The sequence below is a fragment of the Schistocerca piceifrons genome, chromosome 2 (genome assembly GCF_021461385.2).
Source record: "Schistocerca piceifrons isolate TAMUIC-IGC-003096 chromosome 2, iqSchPice1.1, whole genome shotgun sequence".
NCBI classification, from domain to species: Eukaryota; Metazoa; Arthropoda; class Insecta; order Orthoptera; family Acrididae; genus Schistocerca; species Schistocerca piceifrons.
Window position 1 is genome coordinate 646,621,530 of NC_060139.1, and position 24,230 is coordinate 646,645,759.

Sequence of the window (24,230 nt, forward strand, 5' to 3'; positions counted from 1 at the left end):
TGACGTAGATGCATCTGCGAATGTTGATTGGACTAAAGCAGACTGAGCGCGAATATGATCATGAAAGATTAATCTGGTTGGCTGTTCGATTTGATTAACCAATGAGAGTAAAGTCTTTCCCGCGCATTGGGATGAGTGATATGCCCTGAAAGCAACAGCAGTCAGTCAGTCGTGGACTAGCTGTCGGACGAGAAGGTCATGTTAGACGTGTCCAAAAACATTATTTGCAAAATGAAGAGAAGACTGTTATATTGCGTTCGGTTTACATCGCTATTCAAGCAGATGCAGTTACGGAGAGTTCTGTGAAGTTTGGGAGATTTTGGAGTGTTTGTTGTAGAGAAAGCCACGCATGAAACTATCGGCCTTTGTGAAGAATTCTGTGTGGCGTGCATTTACAGAACATTTTTAGTGAGCATTTTCTTTTGAAGAATCCACTGAAAAGGACCAAGTGTGAAACTCATTTCGTAGCAGAGTATTGACTGTATTAATCTCGTAATATTTCGGGTTGGACTTAGTGTTTTTCTGGCTGTTTAGCGTGTGATATAAGCTGCATGAACTAGTAGTGGATGTGCTATCGACGTAAATATGAGCTTGTTGACACCGTAACTAAAAGACAATAAAAAACGTTACTATCGATAAGTGGACATTTTCAATGAAGGAATGAAGCATCCATTTTTGTATGTTAGTAACAGAGATTTACAGGTTTATTTTGTTACCTGGGTTGCGCGGACTTTGCAATCGTAAGTATGGACAATGATTTTCTTCAACGGTGCAATTAACACCGTCTACATAGTACCATCGAATGCAGAGCAGCGGGTGGTGAACGAATGCTATACTGAGGTAGGTGGGCATTATTTTTGCAGCTTGCTTCATACAGTACTATCGAACATTGTAAACCCACCCCTCCGCAAGTCATTCTCCAGGGAGAGGGTACTAAACATAATTACGTACATGGAACATCATTCACGTTATAGTAAAAGAGCGATCATGAACAGCTTTCAAACAAGTCTGCAGAAATAGAACCATGTATTGCATAAGAAAAACTACAGATATTTTAGGGAGGACAAGGCGCACTTGTTGCAAAAAACGGCGTTTGCGCATTTCAAGGACACTTGATACAATTTGCAGGATGTTCATGAGAGTGACCTACTATGTTACGCACATCAAATTGCTCGCGACATAGATCACGATGATTTAAGGGAACCAGTGGATGGTGGCATAACTTCAAACAAGATGGCGATTCGGCGATGCACAGCTAACTTGCGGAGTTGGCCCGAATATTTGTAGATGAGGTAAGCAAACCTATTCCATCGTTCTGTAAGGAATTTGTTTTTGATCAGTCAGGATTTGAAGAGGAAATGCATGTGAAAAGAATCCTGAAAATTAAAGGTACCAAGAGAGCTGTATTAAGATCAGCTAACATCACTGCCTTACTACATTCGTATACAGTTACGCCGACTGTTAATCTGGATAGTAAATTGGCTGGAATGTTATTTATATTGTTGTGAGAAGTTGGAGGTGCTCTGCTCCCTACGACGCCTACGATTCTTTCTCGTGTGGGTGATCTCGCAAGGGCAGTAAAGAATAGTTCCATCACAGCAAGCATAAGTGGAAAAATAGGCATAAGGCAACAACAACTATGGTATGAGAATTGCTTTTAGCTAATAGCTTGCTTGATTTCTGATCTACATATAAAAGTCATACTCCTTTAGAACGAACTATCCCTCCTGAAAAGTGTGTGACATTGCAATTCAAACCATCTGGAGCCGCTGGACAAATTCTGCCTCTGGATGGTTGTTTTTTTGTAACCTATAAAACTTATTATTGCACAATTTGCAGGTATGTTTCATAGGATAGGCAGTTTCATGATAAGCTCCATGACAGAATTTTTCGCATTTAGTTGCATGCTGTCATAAACATCAGTTCTCATTACCTCCTTACACCAATATGATTCGGGAATGATGACCGTAGTAGTCTGGTCCCTTTAATCCCACAAACCAACCAACCAACCAATATGGTTCTACATAGATTCCTCAAGAACGGATACCTAGCTGAAATTCTTCCTACACAGTTTGTAACTCTCAGGGAGCTTGCCTTAGATCTTGCTGGTGCGAACCTTTGTGGGCATTGTGGTGCGCAATTTTTCATTCGATGTTCATGGTGCAAGTTAAACGTTTGTTTTTTGACATTCCTTGAAGGTCTATGACATCTAGTTTGTGGAGTGTAATACATACATCCCAAAGAATCTTGATCTCTGCACATCCCGGACACTCACTTTTTGTCGCAGTCTTGATGCATATGGTGAGTCATTAGCAGTTTAACTTTTCGCGCCATAATTACTAACAGAACACTCTCTTACTAAACATTGAACTTATGATCTGACACTCAAGGGGTTTCATTTAAGTCAGCACATAGGTTGTAATCACGGGCAGTTCTTCCTAGCATCTCCTGGGGCATAATGCATTCGACAGTGAAATTGCACACACACAGGTTAAAGTGGCGCACACTGGGGTATGCCAATCGAACCACCGACGAAAAAGGCGCGAATATGTCCAACATTACTTTGAAATAGTATTTCAATAAGTATGTCTTAGTGCAATGAACAACTGTCTGAATGTGTCTCGTCGGAAATAAATGCTGTCACGGGTTGGCAGAATTTAATGGCAAGAAATTTGACACTTCATTAAGAGACGTATTGAATGCATTATCATAATTGCAATTAAATGGAGAAGTGATACAGAGATGTTGTTTTAATATTTTTGTAGTACATTTTCTATAACTATCCAAGTTTATTGAGCTGGTAAAGCAATGGATGAAATGCGTGTCATTGAGACTTTGATATGCAATAGACATCATTTGCCACACAGATGGCACAATACACCACATACAAAGGGTTGACAAAACACTATGAACCCCAAATTGGTTTTACATCGAATTTTGCGACGAAATTTCCAAGAAAGGCTGGCTCGTTGTAATGGGTACTTTTTCCCTAATGCATACTGCAGTACTTTGATACACAGTCATGTCAACTTTATAACTATTGGGCACTTTTACACCTGCTAGGTAGCCACCTGAGCAAATATATTAAGCTTTTTAGCTGGAATAAGAGGAACTGCTTTCTATTTTGTGTTGCCTCTATTGCAGACTCCAACCTCCCTGAGGCCATTACATCTGAGTGAAATCCGATATTGGTTTGTCTCCACTCCCTCCCCTCTCCACCTATCATCATACCATTAACACCAACTAAAGTGTAAAATGAAAAATAGTTTTCTTCGAAACTTTTTAAATGACTAAATATAAATGATATTTAGATTCTGTAGTTGTTTTATTATGCAATTCAGTAATGAGTCAGTGAGACAATTGAAACTACTTCTATCTAACAACCTTTTCTTATAGAATGATTAATCAATTTTAAGTGCATCGCAAATGTTATCTCCGACTCTTTCTCAGGAAAGAACCCACTTGAAGGATGAACAATGTTTGCAAAACATGAATCCTCTGCAGCAGTCCTCTCCCTTTCAACGCCTGCTTCACCTATCCATGCACCACCATTTAAAGTCAACCAGTTAATAACGTTTCCCTCTAAATAACTTTCAGGGCACTTTACTTCTGAAATATCAGAAATGGGAAAACTTCATGCTGATAATGATTTGTGTCTGACCACTCTAAGTGGAACTGAGTTTTCATGAAACCATGGCTATCAACAGACGCTTATGGTGCATACATTTCAAATTTGCATACTGTAAGGTATCAAGCCAAATATTTATAGATAAGGAAAAAGTACATTTCATAACATATATAAACCTTTTCCTGGATGCTTATATAGTGGCCACTTTTCCCTACCTAATATGGTAAAGTGGAAAGTCCTTTGCCTCCATTCTCGAATAGACAGTCCACTTTACAAAAGGGATAGGCTTATTGTTTTTATTTTACCACTGATTATTATCAGGAGAGCAATAACACAAATAAGAAATAACCAACATGCGATACATTCTTGGCACAAAAAGGTCAACAAACGATAAGTATTATTTATTCCTGATGATGTAAGTAGAGAAATCAACGACTATCATGGATTACTTTTTCATTCTAATTCATCCACAGTTTATCCAGACAGAAACAATATTAAGTCATGTACAAACTTCGCACGTGAGCTTGTCATTGTTCTCATAATATGCAATGCACAGTTCATGATCCCAGCGTTTACAGCACCGACGTCTTATCCATCCATCGTTTTCTTTAGATCTAGAAAAAGCTTACTTGCAGTAAAAAGAGCCTGTGTCTCTGTCCTCGTCAATTTAATTTTCTTATTCCATTTATTCTTGAAAAAGTTACATTTTAGCCTAAAACTGTCTTAGCATTTGTTCCCACTTATAGCTTCTAACCTTTATTTTGTGTTGCCTTACAATGTAGGCCTTATCTGTTTTTTTCTCTTCGAACTTCCTTTATTTATTATTTATTTATTGTTCCGTGGGACCAAATTAAGGAGAAGTCTCCATGGTCATGGAACGAGTCAATACATGAAATTATAACACGATAGTAGAAACAGATAAAATGAAATACAAGAAACGTATTCAGGCGACAATTCGCAAGTTTAAATAAAGAAAATCAACAATGTAACTCTGGAATTTGCTTAATTTTTTAGCTCTTCCAGGAGCTCCTCGACAGAATAGAAGGAGTGAGCCATGAGGAAACTCTTCAGTTTAGACTTAAAAGAGTTTGGGCTACTGCTAAGATTTTTGAGTTCTTGTGGTAGCTTATTGAAAATGGATGCAGCGGAATACTGCACTCCTTTCTACACAAGAGATAAGTAAGTGCATTCCACATGCAGATTTGATTTCTGCCTAGTATTAACTGAGTGAAAGCTGCTAACTCTTGGGAATAGGCTAATATTGCTAACATCAAACGACAGTAAAGAAAATATATACTGTGAGGGCAATGCCAGAATTCCCAGACTATTGAATAGGGGTCGACAAGAGGTTCTCGAACTTATACCACATATAGCTCGAAAAGCCCGTTTTTTGGCCAAAAATACCCCTTTTGAATCAGAAGAATTACCCCAAAAAATTAATACCATACGACATAAGTGTATGAAAATATGCAGAGTAGACTAATTTTCGTGTTGAAGTGTCACTTATTTCAGATACTGTTCTAATGGTAAATAAAGCAGCATTTAGTTTCTGAACAAGATCCTGGACATGGGCTTTCCACAACAGCTTACTATCTATCCGAACGCCTAGGAACTTCAACTGTTCCGTCTAGCTTATAATATGCCCATTCTGTCTGATCAAAATATCGGTTCTTGTTGAATTGTGAGTTAGAAACTGTAAAAACTAAGTCTTACTGTGATTATTTTCCACAAGCCATGAACTTATTTCATGAACTACATTATTTGATACTGTTTCAATATTACACACAAGATCCATCACTACCAAGCTGGTGTCATCAGCAAACAGAAATATTTTTGAATCACCTGTAATACCAGAAGGCATATTATTTCTATAAATAAGAAACAGCAGTGGCCCCGACCCTTGGGGAACGCCCCACTTAACAGTGCCCCATTGGGACTGAACATCACTACCACTCTCAATATTGCGGAGAATTACCTTCTGCTTTCTGTTCTTAAAGTAAGAGGCGAACCAATTGTAAGCTACTCCCTTTATTCCATAATGGTCCAACTTCCGCAGTAATATTTTGTGGTCAACACAGTCAAAAGCCTTCGTTAAATCAAAGAAAACACCTAGCGTTCGCAACCTTTTATTTAATCCGTCCAAAATCTCACAGAGAAAAGAGAATATAGCATTTTCAGTTGTTAAACCATTTCTAAAACCAAACTGTACATCTGACAGCAGATTATGTGAATTTAAATGCTCCAGTAATCTTGTATATACTACCTTCTCGGTAACTTTAGCAAATATCGATGGCATAGAAATAGGTCTAAAATTGTCAACATTATCCCTGTCTCCATTTTTACAAAGTGGCTTCACTACCGAGTACTTTAATCTGTCAGGAAACCGACCACTCCTAAAGGAAAAGTTACAGATATGGCTAAGTACTGGGCTAACATACATAGAACAATACTTCAGTTTTCTGCTAGATACCCCGTCAGATCCATGAGAGTTCTCGGTCTTTAGTGACTTAATAATTAACTCAATCTCCCTCTTGTCAGTATCATGGAGGAGCATTTCAGGTAACAGTCTCGGAACACTTTTTTCTACGAGCGCTATATGATTCCCTGTTGGGACTAGGTTTCTATTTAGTTCACCTGCTATATTCAGAAAGTGATTATTAAAGACTGTACGTATATGCGACTTATCAGTAACACGGACATTCCCACTACGCACTGATTCTATATCCTCGACCTGTTTCTACAGACAAGCCACTTCCTTTACGACTGACTGCATGGTTTTAATTTTATCCTGACTTAGCTATTCTGTCTGCATACCACATACTTCTTGCCTTCCTAATAACTTTTTTAAGCACCTTACAATACTGTTTGTAATGGGCTGCTGCATTTAGATTTTGACTCTTTCTAACATTTTGATATAATTACCACTTTGTTCTACAGGATATTCTAGTCAGCCACCCAGGCTGCCTGTTTGTGCTAGTACCCTGTTTTGAGCGTTCTAACGGAAAGGCAACTTTCAAAGAGCACGAGAAAAGTCTTGAGGAAAGCATTATATTTATCGTCCACTGTATCAGCACTAAAAACATCTTGCCACTCTTTTTCCTTGATAAGGTTTACAAAGGTCCCTGCAGCAACTGTATCAGCTTTCCTAAAAAGTTGATAACTATATTTAACATGTGTTGCAGCACAAAAATCTTTTAGAGTTAAAACTTATGCATCATGATGTGAAAGGCCATTCACTTTTTTGCTAACAGAATGTCCTCCTAGTAATGAGGAATGAACAAAAATGTTGTCTACGGTTGTTCTACTGTTCCCTTGCACTCTCGTTGGAAAGAATGCGGTTTGCATAAGATTATATGATTTAAGGAGATTTACCAGCATCCTTTGCCTTGCACAATCACTTATACAATTAACATTGAAGTCACCACATATAATTAACTTTTTATATTTCCTATAAAGTGAACCAAGAACATCCTCTAGCTTTAGCAAAAAATGTTGTGAAATCGGAGTCTGGGGATCTACACTCCTGGAAATGGAAAAAAGAACACATTGACACCGGTGTGTCAGACCCACCATACTTGCTCCGGACACTGCGAAAGGGCTGTACAAGCAATGATCACACGCACGGAACAGCGGACACACCAGGAACCGCGGTGTTGGCCGTCGAATGGCGCTAGCTGCGCAGCATTTGTGCACCGCCGCCGTCAGTGTCAGCCAGTTTGCCATGGCATACGGAGCTCCATCGCAGTCTTTAACACTGGTAGCATGCCGCGACAGCGTGGACGTGACCCGTATGTGCAGTTCACGGACTTTGAGCGAGGGCGTATAGTGGGCATGCGGGAGGCCGGGTGGACGTACCGCCGAATTGCTCAACACGTGGGGCGTGAGGTCTCCACAGTACATCGATGTTGTCGCCAGTGGTCGGCGGAAGGTGCATCTGCACGTGCCCGTCGACCTGGGACCGGACCGCAGCGACGCACGGATGCACGCCAAGACCGTAGGATCCTACGCAGTGCCGTAGGGGACCGCACCGCCACTTCCCAGCAAATTAGGGACACTGTTGCTCCTGGGGTATGAAGCTGGGCTACGGTCCCGCACACCGTTAGGCCGTCTTCCGCTTACGCCCCAACATCGTGCAGCCCGCCTCCAGTGGTGTCGCGACAGGCGTGAATGGAGGGACGAATGGAGGCGTGTCGTCTTCAGCGATGAGAGTCGCTTCTGCCTTGGTGCCAATGATGGTCGTATGCGTGTTTGGCGCCGTGCAGGTGAGCGCCACAATCAGGACTGCATACGACCAAGGCACACAGGGCCAACACCCGGCATCATGGTGTGGGGAGCGATCTCCTACACTGGCCGTACACCACTGGTGATCGTCGAGGGGACACTGAATAGTGCACGGTACATCCAAACCGCCATCGAACCCATCGTTCTACCATTCCTAGACTGGCAAGGGAACTTGCTGTTCCAACAGGACAATGCACGTCCGCATGTATCCCGTGCCACCCAACGTGCTCTAGAAGGTGTAAGTCAACTACCCTGGCCAGCAAGATCTCCGGATCTGTCCCCCATTGAGCATGTTTGGGACTGGATGAAGCGTCGTCTCACGCGGTCTGCACGTCCAGCACGAACGCTGGTCCAACTGAGGCGCCAGGTGGAAATGGCATGGCAAGCCGTTCCACAGGACTACATCCAGCATCTCTACGATCGTCTCCATGGGAGAATAGCAGCCTGCATTGCTGCGAAAGGTGGATATACACTGTACTAGTGGCGACATTGTGCATGCTCTGTTGCCTGTGTCTATGTGCCTGTGGTTCTGTCAGTGTGATCATGTGATGTATCTGACCCCAGGAATGTGTCAATAAAGTTTCCCCTTCCTGGGACAATGAATTCACGGTGTTCTTATTTCAATTTCCAGGAGTGTATAAATAAACAACAGTTAGAAGTTTAACTCCACTAAATTTAACCACACCTGCACAACATTCAAACACCTTTTCGGTTCAGTACTTTGAAACATCAATTGACTCAAATGGGATTCCGTTTTTCACATACATGGGTACTCCCCCACACCGCAAAGAGCTCCTAGAAAAGCTGCCAGCCAACCTGTATCCTGGTAAAGGAAGCCTCTGAATTATCTCCTTATTTAAGAAGTGTTCAGATATACCAATAATTTCAGAGTCAACATCTATAAGCAGTTCACTAACTTTATCTCTAATACCTTGTATATTTTGATGAAATATACTAATTCCCTCATTACTCGGATACCTAAGCTTTGTCAAAAGTGGTTTCTTTGTTAGAGAGACTTCCCTTAAGCAGGAATACCTATCAGCTGACTTCAATATAAAAAAGGTGCAGCTCGACCACCACTAGTGCAGGAATTTTCCCATGAGTGATCCCACCACCCCCACCTATGCTGTCACCTATAAGGTTTGCCAACCTCCCATTTCCATACCTTTTGGGTGCAAACCATGTCTAGTGAAACCCGTCCTGCTGATAGACTCCACCGACACCACTGAAATGTGACTCATGCCTTCTGTCATCAGCGCACCCCCATATCTCATGTTATTACGCTTGACGGCTTTATTAAGATGAGGCCGATATGACGCCGAAACAGTTCCACGAAATGCACGTTCATGTTGCCAGTCTGAGTGGCTATCTTTTCCAGGTCACCATCTATGTCATACTCCCCATCCCTATCAATACTATTACCAGCCCCACCCACAATCACTACCTGATCCTCTTTAGTACAATCCCTACGTAACCCCCGTATGTTAACAGTCACCTGAGCCAATCCTGCATTTCGCTTCACAATGATGGTGACTTGGTACTCACTCCCCAACGCTTCCTGCAACTGCTGGCCTACACCTCTACTATGAGAACTACCTAACAGCAGAACCTTCTTCTTTCTCTTAGACGTTGCAACTGTCCTAGCCACCGTAACTGCTGAGGTCTGCTGCATACTTCCTACATCTACAGCTACTACAGATTCCTCTCCACTAGACTCTGACAGTTGGTCATATCTTTTGCAAACACCAATAGTAAAACTATCTGAAAATCTCCTTCTCCTAGCAGATCTCTTGCCAACAGCCAGCTTCCATTCCCCAACCCCCTTCTCCCTCCTCATTCTATCTAGCTCCTCCTGTGCGTTTTTCAACTGCACCTGAAGGGCACACATCTTACGCTCCTGCTCCTCTGTCAACTTACTCTTGCTACATAACCTGCAGTTCCAGGAGAGGATCTCACCAGAATGTCCACTGGCTTCCCCACTGCATTCCCCCCCCCCCCCCCCCAGTGAAAATACCAAAGACCACACTTCTCACTCATGGTAAAATTTTACAGTTATTGAAACAAGGAAACTACTTTATCTAAGTTACGCTAGTACAATAAGAAGATATTAAAAAACTGACTACAATAATCACAAACTTACTATACAAGGGAAGTAACTACTATTATTAACAGTATTAATCAACAGCAAATGAGAATATAACAAAAGACAAACATAGAAAGAAAATCAAACGTCTAATGTCATTTTTGTCATGAAAAGCTCTTCATCTTTCTTTCTTTCTTTTAGCTTCAGTCAACTCTTTTTTTTATAAGAGCTTGAAGTGATTATGGCAGCCTCTCCTTTTTTATTCCTAATTTGTCTTTGATTCAAACTTTGTTTCTTAGACAAAGGTTTTACGTCCTTTGGGCTTATGTGGAACCCGCCTATAGGATGCTCAGACGGACGTTCTTGAGTGGTTGGACACCGAGGGGAAACATCTCTAGCCATAGATTTAGATTCTGGCTTCCTAAGACTAATGTTAGAGATTTGTTCACTTAAGCACACCACCCAGTCTTTGCTGCCATTTCAGACTCTTTGTTGAAACGATGGGGACTTTTGTTACGTTCTGCCAACTGGGATGCTAATCGCTGCAGGTCAGTAACCGTAATTCCATAAAATTGCTTTCCCATTTTAAAAAACGTAATTAAGAATTTCCTGCTCTTTTTCTTCACGGAACACTGCCCTTAAGCCCCCTTATAATCTTTTTACTGCCAACTCCATCTCTATTTGCTCCTACAACTCTCCGTTTACAGCCGGTCGCGGTGGCCGAGCGGTTCTAGGCGCTTCAGTCCGGACCTGTTACGGTCGCAGGTTTGACTCCTGCGTAAGGCATGGATGTGTGTGATGTCCTTAGGTTAGTTAGGTTTAATTAGTTCTAAGTTCTAGGTGACTGATGACCTCAGAAGTTAAGTCGCATAGTGCTCAGAGCCATTTGAACCATTTTACATCAAACGTTCGAAAAACCTAAATGTTTTCACAGGAAGAAATGGAGCAAGCTTCCTTTGTCAACGTCACTGGCAACACTAATGGTGTAGAGTACACCTAGTCTGGCCACTACTAGGTAGGAAGCAGCACTGTTGAAGACATCAAATAAGCAGTAGCCACTTTTCCCAAGCTGGCCACCTTACCCGTATTTCCCCTAATATAATAATAATATATTTGTAGGACCTACAGTAGGTAGTAGTCATTACTATTGTGTTGCACTGTAAATTAGTTCATTTATTCTTGCAGAGAGAATGATCAAACAAATTTATGATCAATTGTGGAAGATACATACAACAAAAAGTATGCGTTATCTTGAGATATACAATGCTCAAGTACAATATTATGACCGCCTACCTAATAGCCGGTATGTCCACCTGTGGCATGGACGACAGTGGCGACGTATCGTGGCACGGAAGCAATGATGCCTTGACAGGTCGCTGGATGGAGTTTGGCACCACATGTACACACGCACACACACAAGTCAGCTAATTCCTGTAAATTCTGGGGAAGGGGGCTATGTGCTCTGACACCAAGTTGAATCATATGCCAGATTTGTTTCGTTGGGTTCAGATCTGGTGAGTTGGGGGAGAGGATGAGCACATCAATAGGAACTCGCCACTGTGGTCCTCGAACTACTCCACCACATTGTGGCCTTGTGACATGGTGCATTATCCTGCTAAAAATGCCACTGCTATTGGGAAACGTGATCATGTTTTTTGCACAAACCCCACTGGACCCATGGATGCCCACATGATTGTCCTCCAGAACATAATATAGCCGCCGCCAACTTGTCTCCGTCTCACAGTACAGATGTCAAGGAGCTGTTACCCTGGAAGACGATGGACTAGTGCCCTCCCATCGCCATGTTGAAGAAGGTATTGGGATGCATTAGACCACTCAGTGCTCAACCACTGCGCCAATGCCCTGTGGCGATGGTTATGTGTAAATTTCACTCGTAGTTGCTGATGTCGTGATGACGTTGCTGACCTTGACACGTTCATGGGTCTTCGGCTGTGATGATGATGATGATATTTGGTTTGTGCAGAGCTCAACTGTACGTTTATCAGCACCCTTACAAAATCCCAATCTTTACGCAGTTAAGACTCGGTACTATCACGAATGATGATGAAATGATGTGGACAACACAAACACCCAGTCCCGTAGCGGAGAAAAGTCCCGACGCGGTCGAGAATTGAACCTGGGACCCCGTGATCCAGAGAAATCAACACTAGCGACTAGACCATACGCTGCAGATTTTCGATTACGAGGCCCACCGTAAGGGGTATTTGGTGCACTTTGTGTTCAGACGCACTGATGTTAGTTCCACCACAGTTCGCCACCTGTCCTGCCCAGAGTATGCCATCCGACGTCTGCAATAAGGGGGGGGGGGGGACGATCAACCCCACCGCATCTGGGCATGGTCTCACCTTGGTTTTGCCACTTGTTGAAGACACTCACTACACCACTACTCAAGCATCCTAACAGTCGTGAAATTTCTGAAATGCTCGTGCCTAGACTCTGGCCCATCACAATCTGCCCTTGGTCAGGCTCAGATACACTGCCTGCCTTCCCCATTATACATACAGACAGTATATTCACTGATACTGCATGCACCGTGTGTGTCTGACTACCAGTGTCATGCGAAGCTACTATCGCCTGGACGGGTTTATATCGATAGCAGGTCGGTGGTCGTAATGTTGTAGCTGATCAGTGTATAAGCATATGTGATACACCTGTTAAAATTTTACTGACATAAATGGTGCAAAGTTCAAAGAGTGTAAGGAAAATATCCGCGCATTTGTTTCATAGGCTGTAGTCTCCACAATACTGTGTCATACGTCAGAATGAAATACCACTCTCCAGCTGAGTACGCATTCATATGAGATTTTCTGTCAGATTAAAAATGTGTGCCTAAGTGAGACTCAAAGACACATGACACAAGATATGGTCACAGCTTTGCTTCAGCCAATACCTAACCTGCTACCTTCCAAACTTCACAGAAAGTCTCTCACAAAATTTGTTCTACTATTACTCCTGGAAGAATAAATGTTCCAGAGACATGACTTAGCCATACTGTGGGGGACATTTCTACAACGCCATATTTACTCCGCAGTAGAGTGTGCGCTGATAAGGAATTTCCTTGTAAATGAAAACTGTGTACCTGACTGAGAGTCTAACATTTGCCTCTCGTGGCCATTGCTCATGAAAATAGCTACACAAGAACGATTCATGACCTGTTCTCAAAGTTTCACTTCATCTCGTAAGCCGTCTCCTTCTTTTCAAACTTTTCTCCTCCGAAACTTGCAAGTGTAGCACTTCTGAACATATGTTGCAAAAAGATTACTTAACCACAGCTTTCACGATGTTTCCAGAAAGATATCTTCACTGTGCGGTGGTGTGTGGGTTGATACGAAACTTCCTTGCAGATTAAAACTCTTTACTGGAACGTGACTGGAACCTGGAACCTTTAATTTTAGCATTTGGGTGCTCACCTGCTGAGATAGCACAGTGCAGATCATGACAGTCCTCTCCGCTCTATTTCTGACAGTACTCTATCTCCTACTTTAAAAATTTCACAAAACTTATCATGCGAAACTCGTAGGAAAGATAATTCTCGAAGAAAGTATATCCCAGAAACATGGGTTTGCACAGCGCGCGGGATGTTTCCACAAGGAAATTTTCACTGTGCTGTGGACTGCGCTCCGATATGAAACCTCCTCGGAGATTAGAACTGTTTTACAAACCAAGACTCGACTTCGAGACATTTGTCTTCGGACTGCAAGTATTCACCGAGTGAATCGCTCAAGCACGACTCACGATACATCCACACAGCTTTACTTCCGGTAGCACCCATCTCCTGGCTTCCAACCTAGCCTGCGGAAGTTTAAGAACTAGAATTCCTGGAAGAAAGGACATTTCAGAGACGTGACTTAGCCACAGTCTGGGGACGCTTTCAGAATAAAGTTTCAGTCTGCGGCGGAGTGTCCGCCGATGTGAAACATAGATGAGGATTAAAACTCGGGACCCTAGCCATTCATGAGTAGTTGCTCACTTTTTGAGCACAACTCACGACAGTCCTCACAGCTTTACATCCACCAGTGCCTCATCTCCTGCTTTAAAAGCTACCCCCTGCGAAACTTCCACTAGTAATCCTGGAATAAAGCATATTCCAGATAGCGGACTGTGAAGTGTTCTGAAACTTCTTGGCAGTGTAGTGTTACGAAATTTATTGGCAAATTGAAACCATGTGCTCGACCAACCCTGAACACTGGTCCTTTGCCCTTTGCTGGCATTTTTGACAGCTTGAGGTAACAAAGAACAACTTGTGACCCGTCCTCCGCGTATTACACCAGCCAGTAACCATCTAATATCATTCAAATTTAACAGAAACCCTCCTGCTAAATGTGTAGGTCTAGCACTCCCGGAAGTAAGGATACTGCAAAGAGATGGTTTCACCACGGACTGTGGCATGTTTCCGGAATGAAATTCTTATTGTGCAGCGGTGCGTGTGCTGATACGAAATCTCCTCGAAGATTAGAACTGTTTCCAGACGGAGAGACGAACTCGGCACATATACCTTTGCAGGACATGCACCCACCAACTGAGCTACTCCAGTACCACTCAAGGCCCCTCCTCAGAGGTTTACTTCCATCAGTGCTTCACTGACTGTCTTGTTAAATTTGCAGGATTAGTATTCCTAGGCGAAAGAGTATTGGAGATACTTGGCTTAGCCTCAGTCTTGGGGAATTTTATAGAATGAAACCTCTAGAGCAGAGTGTGCGCCCTTATGTAACTTCATGTCAGATTAAAACAGCGTGAGGAACTGATACTCGAACTCGGGACATTTGCTACAGGGGCACGACTCACAACACGTTTACACAGATTTACTTAAGCCAAAACCTCATTTTATACCTTCAAACTTCACAGGACTAGAACTCCTGGAAGAAGGTATATTATAAAGACATGGTTCAGCCGCAGGCTGCAGGACGTTTCCAGAACGAAATTTCGCTCTGCAGCAGAGTGTGAGCTGATACGAGGCCTCCTGGAATATTAAAACATAGTGGCGGCCGCGGATAGAACTCGCGAACTTTGACGTTCGCCCAAGCACGAAACACAATCCATCCTGACAGCTTTACTTCCACTAGTACTTTGTCTCCTACCTGCCATACTTCTAAAACCTCCCTGGGAAACTTTCAGGACTAGCACCCTGAGATGAAAGGATGTTGCAGAGAGGTGGCTTAGCCACAAGCTGGGGGATGTTCCCAGAGTGAAATTTTGACTCTGCAGCGGGCTGTGTTTTAATATCAAACTTCCTAGCAGATTGAAACAGTCTGCTGATGAGACAAGGGACATTTCCCTTTCGCAGGAACGCGCTCACTAAGTAAGATACACAGTCCGTCCTCACAGCTTAGGCCCTACTTTCGCCAATACCTCATGGGCTACCTTCCAGATTTAACAAGAGCTCTCCTGCGAAGCTTATAGGACTAACACACCTAGAGGAAGCAATACTGGAGAAATCTGTCTTAGCCTCAGCCTGTGAGGTGTTTCCTGAATGAAATATTCTCTCTGCAGCGGAGTGTGCTTTGATATGAAAGTTGTTGGCTCATCCCCTACCTTCCAAATTTCATAGAATTTCCCCAACGAAACTTGCAGAATCAGTGTTCCCGAAAGAAAGGTTAATTCAGAAACATGGCTTAGCCACAGCCTGGAGGTTGACTCAGGAATGAAATTTTCGCTCTGCAGTGGAGCATGTGCCGATGTGAAGCTTCCTGGGAAAGAAAATTGTGTGCTGGACTGAAACTCGAACCGATGACACTTACCTGTGGCGGCCAATTCTCACCACCTGAGCTAATAAAACACAACTCGCGATCCATCCTCACAATTTTAACTCAGCTAGTGACTTATCTCCTATCTTTCAAACTTCAAAGTAGTTCTCCTTCGACACTTGCAGGTCGAGCACTTACGGAAGTAAGATACTGCAGAGAGATTAAATACCACAGCCTGGGAGTATTTTCAGAATGAAATTTTCAGTGTGCAGCGGAGCGAGCGTCGGTTTGAAACCTCGCAGATTAGAACTGTTAGCCAGAACGAGACTCTGACTCGAGACATTTGCCTTTCAGGTGCAATTGCTTACCAACTGAGCTACCCAAGGGTGACTCACGACTCGTCCTCACAGTTTGTCTTCCGCTAGTATCAAACTCTTACCTTCCCAACTTCGGAGAAGGTCTCCCGCGAAACTATCTCCCCTGGAAGAAAGGATAGTGCAGTCACTTGGCTTACAGGTTAGTCACAGCCTGAAGGATGTTTCCAGAATGAAATTTTCAGTGTGCAGTGGAGTGTGCGCTGTTATGATACTTCTTGGTGGATTAAAACTGTGTGCTGAACCAGGACACAAACAGTGGACCTTTGCCATTCGTGGGCAAGTGCTCTCCTCCTGAGCGACCCAAACATGTTTAATGACCCATCGTCACAGCTTTACTTCCGCCAATGCCTCATCAGCTATCTTACAAACGTTACAGAAGCTCTCCCGCAAAACTTGCTGGCCTAGCTCTCCTCGGTGAAACGATGGTGCCGACACATACCTTAGCTACAGCCGGGGGACCAGTCATAGAACGAAACCTTCACTTTGCAGCTAAGTGTGCACTGTACCGAAAATTCTTACAGTATGTCTTCCGCCACCTACCAAACTACATAGAAGATCTCTTGCGATGTGTACCGGAGTAGCACTCTTGGAAGAAAGGATATTGAAGAGACATAGGTCAGAACCCAAATTTCATTCTCAGCAGAATGTGAGCCAATATGAAACAATCTGTCAGATGAAAAGTGCAGTCCAGCACCAAACTGGAACTCAAGGCTTTGTCTTTCGCTGGTAGTTGCGCACCTGTTGTTTTACCCAAGCAGACCCCACAGCTGATCCCACAGGTTTTTTTTTCGCCAGTCCCTCGTCTCCCACTTTAAAAACTTCCTTCGAATCTTGCTGGACTGTATACTCGGAATAAAGGATATTCCGGACATATGGGTAAGGAATACCCAGGGAATGTTTCCAGAACAAGTTTTTCATTGTGCAGCAGAGTGTGCATAGATCGGAAACCACCATGCAGATCAGAAATGAGAGCCTGACCATGACTCAAATAGTGGACCTTTGCTGTCTGCTGGAGTGCTCACTGCCGCACCCGTCATACCCACCCTGCGACACTGGCATCCTGCATGACAGAACAAAGATGCGGCATGCCTTCATCACAGCGAATAAAACCAAAGCAGATGTTTACAGTACGGGCGAGGCCGCTTCCAGAGACGAAAACACAACCTCTTGTCTCAGCCAACGGCGGCCAGGGTCCGTTACCCGAGCACTACACATCAACAGCAGAGCTAGAAGTCGCCATCAACAAGCGGACTATTTTGCTACGCCACTCAAGTGAACTAAAATACTCCGTGGGTCCATCCGCCAATCGGCCTTATAAGCCGGCGCACTACTGACCAGAAGGTAGTTCGACATGCTGCCGGGACTTGTAGGGACCTGCCACCCCAGCCACAACACGCAAGCACCTCATTTGCTTGTAGTCCCAGATCGTCAGGAATGGTAGCTTTGGTCTATGACTCCTCTCTGATAGGATTCCGTGTCGCATCCCCAGCGTTTTCCAAGTTCGACAAAACTTTTGAACCATGGGAAACTACGTGGCCCGTTTCGATCAAGTTTTCATTGCAATAGCGGTCTGGCCTCCCTGTACAGCTTTGTGATAATACTGTGCCGACCACTCTCTAGTAGTTTTGTCTCCATCTTTTCTTTGCTGGACTTTCTCGAACGAGAGACTTGTGAGGAAAACGGATTACTTTGTTATTCGTCTCTTATAAGATCTGGAATAGGATCCACACTTTCTTTCTTGCTTGGATTGTGTATTGTTTCTACTACTTTGTCGACGTCAGCAGTGTTCTTGTATGTTGGTGTTTCCAAATAAAAACCGATTGAGGAGTATCATTCTTGTTTTGACTCTGCTACTGCAGATACAGAAATGGCGACGAGTAGGTTTCCTTGACATGCATACACTTTCTCATTTGTTTTTCTCTGTGTTGGACGGTATTTCAGGTTTATAAGAACCTTCAGCGCTACTCATTGCACTGTTAAAACGTTTGCAACAAACAAATGGGCTCATTATCGAAACAATGTCCTCCACTCCCTCGCAGGCTCCGACGCATACGTCTAATTCAGACTCCTCTCTGAGAGGGTTCCGTGCCGAATCTCCAGCGTTTCCTAAGTACGAAAAGACCGTTGAACCATGGGAAATTACGTGGCCCGTTTGGAACAACATTTCATTGCACATAATGTCACCAGTGACTTACATCGTAGCGCTGTTTTTCTTGCCAAAGCGGGCCTTGAAATTTATCATGTATTGAAGCAATTACATCCAAACGAGGAGCCTGTTACTCTCTCCTACGAGGCACTAGCATGTTGCCTGTTGTATTATTTTGACTCAGAGGTGCATACGGCAGTGGCATCGCAAAAGTTCTTCTGTTGCCAAAAACTTCCAACACAGTCTTATATAGAATGAATTACTACTCTTCAAGGTATTTTCCGAGACTGTCATTTCTTCTAAGGGAACCCTTGTTGCAAGCTGTCACATGGTTCGGCACTCATATGGAAGATGATTCTTGTCCATGCGCCAGACGACTCCCTGCGAAAAGGTATTTTGACACTGAAAGATCACTCCTTGAAGACTTGTTTATCGATTATTCACGCACGTGAAAGTCAATTTGGTCATCTGCTGCACTCCAATGGCTGGCACAGGTCTTGGGCGCCAGCCGCACGTCGACCAACAGCGTCCACCAACAGCGTTGCAGTCACCCCTGGGACCAAGACTTTGGTCCCTGCCTTCGGCGGCAAAAGCAAAGTTTGTCCTCATGTGGTCAATATTTTGTTACGTATCAACGACGAGGTTGTCGTACTTGGAAGGAGACATAATCAGCGTTTGGGGTGCAGGGTCATAGGGGTGAAGTCTACCTGTCGTCAACGTTGTTTCCTGTGGACCACACTACATTAGACCCTCCAGAATCCGCAGGGGATGAGTCAGACCAAATTCGTCAGCTTCATTCGTACAATGCGTTTTTCCGTACACGATGGTGGCTGTCAATCTGACAGCGCTGGTAAATGGCACGCCTCTCATTTTTGAAGTGGATATTGGGACCTCAGCCACCATCGTTGATGGGGATTCGAACCACCAGTTGGGATCGCCGCCGCTTCGTCTATTCACGAACTCTCTGAAGAGCTACAACAACGACATCATCCAGCTACAGGAATTGTTCTCGGCACCGATCCAGTACCTCACGCGTGATATCATGGCACAGATTTTGGTTCTTACCGCCTCCAAGGCCACCAATGTATTAGAGACGGAACTCTTGCACCCCCTGGGCCTCAAGCTACATGATTCTGCACCTGGTATCAAGACCTTGCCTTCGGACACTCAGCTGCAAGAGCTTCTGGAATCATTCTCGGACATCGTTCCCGACATATCTCCAGGAGTCTCTGGGTTCAAAGCCCATACTGAACTCCTCCCCTTAGTGGTTCCAAGACTCATTCAAGCCCATACAGTAACGTTCGCAATCCATGATAATTAGCAGCTGGTGCTTTGTCTACTGGAAGATGAAGAAGTTCTGACACCACTAAATTATAGTCGCTCGAAATCAACCATCGTCGTCGTCAAAAAGCTGAATAGGTCTCTTCAAGTTAGTGGGAATTTTAGAGTCACTGTCAATATGCAATCCGTTATTAACAACAGCCATACCAAAGGTTGTAGACATTCTGTCAGAAATGGTGGGTGGAAAAATATTTGCCAAGATTGATCTTCGTGTCACCTACCTCTAGCTACAATTTGACGAGACATCGAAGTCTGTCCTGGTCATCAAAATGCGTTTTGGATTTTCTCATTACAACCGGTTTCCATTTGGGGTCACAAGTGCTCTTGCCATTTTTAAACTCCATTTCCAGACGCTGACCAGAGACATTCCTGGGATAGTGAACTATCCTTGATGACATCTCAATTGCTGGTGCTACCACCCAGGACCCCACATAGTACCCATGTACACTTTTCAGCATTCTGCAGGATGCTCGCTTACTTTGCAACAAGGACAGATGTCTGTTTTTTGTGCCTCAGGTAACCTACCTCAGTTATGTCTTGAGCACCGCAGGCATTTGTGTTCAATTCCGCAATACATCAAGGCTATACAGCAGCTACCTCCTACAAAGGACACTTCAAAGCTCAACATCGTCATTGGACAGCTGAATTACTATAGCCATTTTATTCCCCACACTGCAGTTCTGGCAGAACCATTTCACCGCCTCCACTGCAAAATGTGGGAATGGTCTCTGGCTTGTGATGAGACATTCCAGCGTCTGAAATCAGCCCTCCTCAAGCCGGCATGCCTTATCTCATATGACGCCTCCAAACCTCTCATCTTGGCTACGGATGTGTCAGACTATGGTTTGGGGTCGTATTGTCTCACAGTGTCGATGGCGTCGAACGCCTGATTGCCTTTGGCATCAAAACTCTCTCACCCCCACAGAACAACTATAGCTAGATCTAGATGAGGGCCATAGCCATCATTTTCAGATTTAAGAAGCTCCACAACTTCATTTAAGGAAGCCAGTTCACATTGTACATTGATCTTAAGACCTTGGTCTCCCTATTCAGTGCCGACTGTAGTGCCCGACCGGTTCTAGGGGTTTTATCTGGAACCGCGCCACCGCTACGGTCGCAGGTTCGAATCCTGCCTCGGGCATGGATGTGTGTGATGTCCTTAGGTTAGTCAGGTTTAAGTAGTTCTAAGTTCTAGGGGACTGATGACCTCAGAAGTTAAGTCCCATAGTGCTCAGAGCCATTTGAACCATTTTCCCTATTCAGTGCCACTTCAGTCAGCCATCTGAGGACTGTTTGCTGCCTCCCACACAGGGCATTGTTCCTTGCAGAGTATTTGTATGACATTCAGTACCAGGCATGGCTGTGCATGCCAACATAGATTTTCTCTCTTGTCTCCTAGTGGGGCCCGACCCTGACTTGTATACCGACCCAGTTACCTGTTTCCACTTAGATGATGCGGTCGCCATGACGGTATCTACATTGTCACTGGATGCCAAGTTCGTCACACATCACATAGTGGATCAACCAGCAAATTGGGCTATCATGCACCATGTTCAGCACAGGTGGTCACACAATTGTCATCAGCTTATGCAGCTGGGGGTACAAGCTTATTGGCACTAGTATAGTGACTTGTTGGTAAGAGATGATATGCTCCTGATCTTCAGGGATAATTATCACTGGGAAGTCTTGCTGCCGCCTTCCCTATACTGGCCAGGGTTGGAGCTCCTGCACATGTACATTGGGGTATTGTCCTCACAAAATGTCTCACCCACCAAAACGTTTATGGGAGAGGGATGGATGCCACCCTCACTGACATGGTGACAATATGTACCATGTGTGAATGTCAACAATTGGTGCCCTCTCACTTCCTGTTTCCTTAGCCTCTGACTACTTTCCCTTGGCCCTCCTTACACCTGGATTTTGCGGCCCATTCCTTGGTTCCTCCTGCCTCATCCTCGTGGTTGCTGGCAGTGGATTTCCGTATGTCTCTTGCATGTCCTCCACCTTCTCCACAAGTACCATTCTTGCATCTCCCACGTCGTTGGCATTGAGGGACTTACCGAATCAATTGTAACTGACAATGGCCTTCAGTTCACATCTGCTGAATACACTTCCTTCTATGCTACCCCTGACATCCAGTTGGTCCATACAGCGTCATTTCATCCTGCATCTAATGACCTGAGAGAAATATTTGTCTACACACTGCAGATACACATGACCAAAATGGATCAGCAACACACCATGGACGACACCCTTACAACTGGCCTTTGCACATACTGGTCCACAGCCCAGGATGGGTTGTTCATAACAGAAAGACTTCATGGCCACACTAATCGATCGCGCCTGTTCAGCCTATTCCCGCCCTCCACCCACCCAGCTCAGAAATGTCCTAACCACTCTCGTTTTGGGCGATGGTCTTCCCCAAGAACCATCCCTGGTGGGTCCCAGCCATGGCCTCTAAGCTTTTTGGCCGCTCCATGGCGACTCTCACCCTCACATATGGTACAGTGTGCTAGAAGCACAGCAACTGGCTCCACCATCGGTATGCTTCAGAGCTGGCTACTATGCCATCTCCTCTTCCATTGGATTTCAGGATGGGTCACTGTCTGCCTTCCAGTCCGATGCCACTGCTATCGCTGCCGCCTGCAGCACTCCCATCGGATCCCCCTGCTCCTGCCACTGTGCCGATGAAGGTGGACGCAGCACCTGCTTCTGCCTCACAGCTACAGTCACTGATTGATCTGCAACCCAGCTCGAGGTGAGACTTCACCTCACGCCTGTGGGTGTGTTGTTGGGTGAAACGCCCTGCTTAACTCCGCAGGACAGAACAGGTAGTTGTAATTGCCTAAAGAGGCCAAAAGGGGGCAGTCAGTTACACTTAAACACATGTAACTTTATTTAGTTGTCCAAACAATACAGCAAAAATTATCGGCTGAATAGGCCACACTATCTTATGCCTTAAGGGCACAACCGCTTAAATTTAAAAACGGCTGCATGCCATTAACTTAAAATTCAGACTCAAAACAGACTATTTAGAAGGCAGAGGGCCTCACATATCTAACACTTGAAAAACAAACAAGGTTAATTTAGACGCCTGAAGACCCATTATTTAAAACTGCAAGTAAAATTAATTTAAAAAAAAGCACAAGGCAGATGCCTTATCTTCACTTAGGCTGAAGGCCCCACACAGTCTGATACTTGAAAGACCAGAAATTTAATTTAAAAACGGCTGAAAGCCGATTACTTAAAACTACTAAAATAATTTTTAGTAGACGGAAGGCCCAAAGATTTATCTTTGAACAATATTTTACACAGGCTGAAGGCCCAAACAATGCAATACTTGACAAGTAAGGAACTTTCAATTTTAAAGCGGCTGAAGGCCCATTATTTGAAACCCAACTAAAAGCATACAAATTCAAACTATCGGCTATAAGCTATTAAAATACACAATCCAACACCAATATGAAAACGCAGTACAGCCAACGGTGCTCAGAAGTTTCCGGCGGTCGGTCTGCACTTGAAATATTAACGTTCGCTTAGGGGAGACAGGTAATCGGCCTATCTATATCCGATCCCCCGGCAAGCCAACCAAGAGACAGTCAACGGATCTACCAGCAAGACGACTTGCTTTCCACCCGACCAATGCACAAGGAACTCCAAAGCCAAAACGTAAAAGGCGTAGTCACCCTCAAACAAGTATCCATAAGCTGTCAAAACTACACACACATGTTGGACAGCAACAACACGGTTAGGAAAGGACACTGCCTGAATTTTACGTCAGCGGCCAGAGCAGGTAACCGGAACGCTAACGGCCACAAGGCAGAAAATTCCGCTGGTGCACTTGAACTTCAAATAACCAAAATACAGTTAAACTCCACCGGATGGTGGCCAAACTTTCGCCAACTCGAACACTCGCTGTTGCTCACGGGAATACTCCCACACACTCCGACACTGCGTACAGACCGCCAGCGGGCCCAGCCCACTGCGCTGCGCGGAGATTTCCTGACTGATCCACACCAACCGACCGACTGCCGCACATCAGCACGGAAACAGCACTAAAGTAACTGAGCAGTCTACATCAGAAGCTACACACAGTTTCACGAACTCTTGCACAAGGACTAGACAATACTAACGATAGCAACTGTGCAATAACAAGGACGAATCACGAGTTGGCACACGCACGCAACTCACAAGCGATCGCCGGCCAACATACACGGCGTCCGACACGACAACCGACCGACGACCAACCAATGTAGTCCGTACTCAAGTGATATGTATCGACAAACGTCGGGTGAGTCATGGCTGTCAGGACCTCACTGCAGCCGCGCCCCGACTGAACTTCTGCCGCGTCCTAGGTCAAACACCGCCAGGTCCGAAATGCACTTCTAGCGCCCCTCAACTCATTGGCAGATCACAACTAACCCGAACACACGACAACCGGGAAGTAATAGCAGTCCACCGGCCGCGGTGGTCTAGCGGTTCTAGGCGCGCAGTCCGGAACCGCGCGACTCCTACGGTCGCAGGTTCGAATCCTGCCTCGGGCATGGATGTGTGTGATGTCCTTAGGTTAGTTAGGTTTAAGTAGTTCTAAGTTCTAGGGGACTGATGACCTCAGAAGTTAAGTCCCATAGTGCTCAGAGCCATTTTAATAGCAGTCCAGCAAAGGTAA

General features: G+C 44.5%; 2 protein-coding genes across 2 annotated transcripts in view; one reads left to right on the top strand and one right to left on the bottom strand.

The window, feature by feature from the left end:
* The window catches only part of LOC124776322, a 145,165-nt gene that overhangs the window by 51,295 nt on the left and 69,640 nt on the right, over positions 1 to 24,230 (bottom strand). The window lies entirely within an intron of this gene.
* Positions 19,044 to 19,541, top strand: LOC124775689. Its single transcript, XM_047250518.1, has one exon. The coding sequence runs from the start codon at positions 19,044 to 19,046 to the stop codon at positions 19,539 to 19,541; it is 498 nt and encodes a 165-aa protein (XP_047106474.1).